At 52.6% G+C, this 5623-nt stretch overlaps 1 protein-coding gene across 1 annotated transcript in view; it reads right to left on the reverse strand.

Moving 5' to 3' along the window:
- The window catches only part of MTFR1 (mitochondrial fission regulator 1), an 8857-nt gene that overhangs the window by 1796 nt on the left and 1438 nt on the right, over positions 1-5623 (reverse strand). The window contains exons 2-4 of the mRNA XM_010137326.1: positions 4351-4449; positions 1911-2029; positions 981-1222 (exon numbers count right to left, since the gene is read on the reverse strand). Coding sequence (XP_010135628.1) covers positions 981-1222; positions 1911-2029; positions 4351-4449 — 460 coding nt within the window. The remainder of the gene's footprint in view (positions 1-980; positions 1223-1910; positions 2030-4350; positions 4450-5623) is intronic.

Genomic DNA, 5623 nt, shown 5'->3' on the forward strand with positions numbered 1-5623 from the left:
AAGGGCGGGACCCCCGCGCGGGAGGCTGCTCCGTGGGGGCAGGTGGACACACGCTGCCACTTCCACATTCGACCAGAAGAGGGAGGTAAAGATGAGAAAATAAATAAAAATATTTTTCCCAATAAATGGAGGTGAAGGGAGAAGGATGATAAATCAGTTATTAGTTATTTCACACATGTACACCCCCCCCATAACTACCGTTCAGGAGTGAAAGGAGTGAAACCGTGTGATCTTAAACTACTGTAATTAGGGAAAAATCGAGGAACTGCTGTCAGTTCAGAGAAAAACTAAACCAGAGCTTCTGAAGAATCGGAACGGGAATTTGCACAGACGCTGCTGTGCCCTCGGGAAGGGGTGAACACTGGGCAGCTGTCACCTGCAGCCACCACGGCCACCTCCCGGGGCTCTGGGGGCACACTGGGCCCCGGAGAAGAAGATTTCCTCTGTTTGCTGCCGGAGACGGGCACCGGTTCTGCCCCCACCCGCACAGCCTGTCTGACCCCGGAGGGGTCCAGCAAACTGCGCGGCGCCTTCTCTGGGAGTTAGGTAGTGACAGGCACAGCTCGCCCCCGCCCGACCACCCCGCGGTCCCCAGAGCCTCTCTCCTCGCTGGGTGGGGCACCCCGAGCAGCAGTAGGTAAGTGCTGTTCTTGTCGTTTGGCTTAAGCCATCGTGTTTACCGTGAGCTCTGCTCCCAAAGCTGTTTAATACTCCTTTACTCATCGCAGCTTCAGGATTCTGGCAGACTCTCACACAAACATGAAATAGCAGAAAATGCAGAAAATCTGGCGGGGCTGCTGCCTTCCAGACCTGCTGCGTGTCCCCCCTCGGCTAGGGGCTACGGCTGTTTGCCAACCGAACCACAACAGTCTGGGGAAGCGCTCCGTGCTGCAGGATCTCACCAAACCCAATCAGCCCACTGCTAATTACCAAAGGGATGCGGCAGTTAATTGTTGCTGAGAGTACAGCAAATTTAATACCTGCTGTCAGGTGCTGCTGTTCTTGCAAGATGACGATTTTGGCTATTTGTGCTCTCAAAGAGGCCAGTTCATTCTCTAGAGCACTGATCTTCTGCAGAGCTTCCTCGTTCGCGGTCACGGGGCTCCTGGACGCCGGTTCCTCCTCCGGCAGGCTCTGGAAGGACGTCTGTCTGCACGAGGACTTCCCAGAGGGATGTCGTTCACCTGGCAGAGCCTGGGCTGGTTTGGACCAAACTTCTGACCTGTAACAACATACCACAGGATTCCTTAACAGATCAAAGTGACACGTTACGTACGAAGCAGAGACGCGAGCTGAGGCCCAGCTTCAGAATTGTCTTTATGCAAATCTCTGCCACCGAGAGTTATCGGTGCCTTATCCTCATCAGCTCCTTGGAGCGCCCAAGAGCTCTTCTCCCTGTTGTCTCCCTTAAACACAGGAGCTTCGCAGTTCCGCCCTTCAGCTGAATGTTCCTGGGCAAAGGAAAGCAGTGCTGGCCAGGGAATTTCCTTCGCAGCAGACGCGTTTAGAGCATTTCCTGCTCAGGAAGCTGCACAGGACGTGCCCCCGCGTTCACTGAAACCTCTGGAGGACGGAGGATGGCTGCAACCACTGTGCCACCAGGCCGCAGCCACTGTTTCTGGGGGGACGTGGTTGCCTGAAGCTGTCAAATGCAATTCTTGCAATAAACAGGCTAATAAAACCCCAGTCTTCTCTGCAGGCAGCCCATCTCCTGTGTGTTCTCAAGCCAGTCTCTTCTTCGTAACCCGTCTGACCTCCTCCAGACCCCCCGTCTCTATCTCTCTTCCCGCTCTCTCCTCCCCGCGTTCCCGGGCTCTACTGTGCGCTGTCGCGAACAGAGACCCTCCCTGGAGACATGGGGTTGCTTCCTCTCAGCTCAGACGCTCCAGGGGGAGGCCTGAGGAGCGTACCTGAGCCTTGTGGAGTCTTCACCCTCCTCTCGAGCAACCCAGCCCACGTCTGCGAAGGAGGCCACGGCATCGTCTCGCAGCTGACTGGGGTGAGCTCCTTCTGCGGCCTGAGACGTGAGCTGAAGTTTGAAGACAAGATGGAAGGTTTAGAGTCGCAGTTCCGAGCCCAAGCCGCAGCTACTGCAGCCAGTGCTTTTGGCGAGGCTCCACACAACTATTGACACCGACAAGCACAAAACACATCAGCGGACTTGGCACAGCTCACTTCTGCCCAGGGCTCGGTCCAGAACCGTTTCACCCACTTCCAGCTACGCAGTCCAGTCTGCTGAGCACTTCACCGAGGCTCACAGCTAACCACCTATACCACCACGTGACACTACAGAACGCTAAAAATCCAAAGCAAATTGTTACCTTAAAGACAAACAGGCATCAACAGTCTCAAGCAGTCTGCTGCGTTAACTCAGATAACGGGGGTTAAGCTGTAGTCATGGCTATTAAAGTTAGAGAAGTCACTAAGGCCACCGGTACTTCTGCAGCCTGCTGCTCTGATGTGGAAGCGTTCTGAAAGCGAAATGCTGTTGGTGTTTCCCTCCCCCTACAACTCCCAGAATGCCTGTACAGGAGTACAGGCGTGTACCAGGGCAGGTGGGTGCAGTGGGAACAGGCGGCGCTGTTTGCTAACAGCCTCGTTCAGAGTGTGCCAACAGCCCGACCCTCTTCCAGCACGGTTCTGCCGCAAGCTTTAGTGCTGTCTGAAGCCAGAGGAGAGGAAGGCTCCGGGGACTGGAACCTTTCGCATATCCTTAGAATATCACCCACAGCTATTTTAGTTGCAGCCTTTGGTGCACAAGTCCCAGGAAGATGAAAGTTGTGGGTTTGGGGGTGTTTTTTCCCCAGGAGTTGTTACAAACGGCTTTGGAAATTGAGATAAGTCGTCTTCACCTCACACTCTCGTGACTCGCACGAGAGCCTTTACCCCCGCCCCTGGGGGCACCAGCAGCTCATCTGGATACCAGGGGGTTTTTCCGGGTAGCATCAGCACAGGTGGCGCCGTGTTTGTCACGTTAACAGCTGTGCCCGATACCATCGCAGCCCGCCTCTCGGTCAGACAGCCCAGAGAACGCTGCGCTGCACGGTAGGGCTTCCACGGGCTGGGCTTTCCTTGGACTTCTTTTAAAATAAAAAGGGATTTTCATGACCACAGCACCTGTGTTAGTGGCGATTTAAAACTCCACGATTCCTTCGCCACAGGTTCTCCTGACGGTAGCGGCCGCATGAGGAACTGCTACCGTGAGAAGACTGAAGCCACGTTTAAAGGACTGAAACCCCAGGTAGGTCTGGTTGAACCTGCCTAGGCTAGATTGGTAACTTCAAGTTGATTTTCTCCTAAAGACTACAGACAAATCTAAAATACGACATACGAGAGAACTGTAGGGACCGTTCTCATTTGGTCACGCCATACAGAGCGTACCAGGCAGCCTCTGCCACTGCGCTCGGAGACAAGAGCAGCGTCTAGCAGTTAGTTTAGATGTGGCGAGATTCAGAGACAGATACTACGGCGGGAGAGCTCAAGATCAAACTGCTGGGCTTCTGCTGGCTTGGGTTTTGTTTTTTCACACCAGCTGAACAAAAGCGTGCTGGAAGAGAAGAGAGAATGGACGCTCCATCCGGGGAAGATGAAGGCCTGCAGAAAGCTTGGTGCCCCCAGATGGAGTCAGACGTGCTGATGATGACATGCACCCCCAGATGAGGCAGGTAAGGTTTGCTTTGGCTTTTACATACAGTGACTTACAGCAAGGTTCAGGGCACGGTCCTTTCATTACAGAGCTAAGGCTGGCAAGAGAGAGAGGAGAGACAGCTATAGCAAAGCGTCAGTTGCGACAGCGCCAGAACGGTGGAGACCAGTGTGGAACGTCACTACAGAGCCTTAACGCTGAGCTAGAGACATAAAGACAGGGGTTAGCATCCACCTCCACGCCTGCAGCAGCTGAGATACCCAAACAAAGCTGCACACACCACGTGTGTGCCATGCATGCCAAGGCTCAGGTGTGAAATTCCTCAGCTGTACTTCTGTACAGCCTTGCTGCTGGTCGAGCTGCTGTTAGTCCCACACCCAGAAGGTTAAACCCAGCCTGTCACTTCGTCGTCCTCCTCAGCCGCACAACCCCCCACCCCACGAGGTACACCTTTAGTTTCTAAGCTCCACCAAGCCGCTCGCAGCAGGAGGCGCGTTTCCCTGCTTTCTCACTGGAGGTGTTTAAGTGAGGCACAATGTTAGCAAAGTAGGGGCCAGCGTTTTTCAGGAGTGTGTTTTTTTCCACGCGTAACTTTTTAACACTCCATGGCCTCACTGGAGAGGTTCAGTTTCCTCGGGAAAAGCAGCTGTTCCGAGCTCCACTGCGTGTGTGACAGCACTGTCCTCGCTGCTGAGATCACCTACCTGGAACTGCACCCGCGGACACTGTATCAGAGAGAGGTTGGTACCAATTTTTCTCACAATACTTCGAGACGAACCGTAGGGCTTGCTTGACCAGAGCACCTAGATGGGAGGGAGACAGAAGGCAGCTGTAAGGTCCCCGATTTCTGTATCGCGCTGGACTACTTCTCCCTTATCCTTCCATACCGTGCTTGTGCCAGACGGCCTTCATCAGGCAACACAGAAGGATCTGAGAGTCAGAGGCATCTTCAAAAGCTTAATTTGTCCATTTTTAAGACAATAAAGGCTCTGCCTCTTTTTAACGGTTTCCAGAAAAACCACGCAATCATGAAAAATCCGTAAGTCATGTAATTCCACATTTCCCAAAATACCTTTTTTTTTTCTGATTCAGAGCTCTTCCAACACAAGAATAGTGCCCTCCAGTCTTATAAAATAACTATCAGCTAACAGAAGCACGAAAATGTAACGGTGATACAAAACTGAAGAGCACTAATTACCTAATTAAAGTGCAAAAAACGTAAAAGGGGGGAAATAAATACACAAGAATGAAACTTTGCCCTAAAAAGTATACACACACACACACAGATCCACCTAGAGAAAACTGCCCACAGAAGGAGGAGAGATTTCAGCACAGGGCGAGGCAACAAAAGCAATGCAAAGACGACAAAGAGGAACGAATGGGAAGACCCTAACGCGGAGTATGTTGTTAGTAAACCATTAGAACGCTGCACGATGATTTCAAACTCAGCCAGTGTTGACCTATGGCTGCAGACAGGAATTTACTACTCGGACCTCACGTTTCTGAAGGCTCACCGCTTCAGGCGAACTCCACGTCCTGTTAGAAGGTTGCCCAAAGGAAACTGAGATAAACCTTGGGCTATTAGTAGTGAAACACCATCGCTGCCCGCCGCGCGGCACGCTGCCTGTGCGACCACTGCAGCGCAGCCGAGGGAGGCTCACCACTCGCTCTGCTGCACCAAGCAAAGGTCACTACTCTCGGATTTTGAAGGTTCTACAAGAAAGAAAAATTGATGGTCTGTGGCTTTTATCCCCGCTCCAAGCAGTGTTGCATTGGAAAGAAATAATATTCGTCATGGGAAGGGCTAATTAATTAAAGAAGTACTTGTACAACAGCAAGATCCTGGACTACGTGCTGCGTTACCAGCACATAGTGGGTTTTCGACCAGCAGCAGAACTTGTTTAGAGATCGCTCAGGCCACAGACGTGCAGACAGCACCCAGAGGCTGGGGGCCCAAGCGCCCCCAGTGTGGTTCAG

This window comes from Buceros rhinoceros, unplaced genomic scaffold, assembly GCF_000710305.1.
Source record: "Buceros rhinoceros silvestris isolate BGI_N320 unplaced genomic scaffold, ASM71030v1 scaffold34945, whole genome shotgun sequence".
In the NCBI taxonomy this organism is placed as follows: Eukaryota; Metazoa; Chordata; class Aves; order Bucerotiformes; family Bucerotidae; genus Buceros; species Buceros rhinoceros.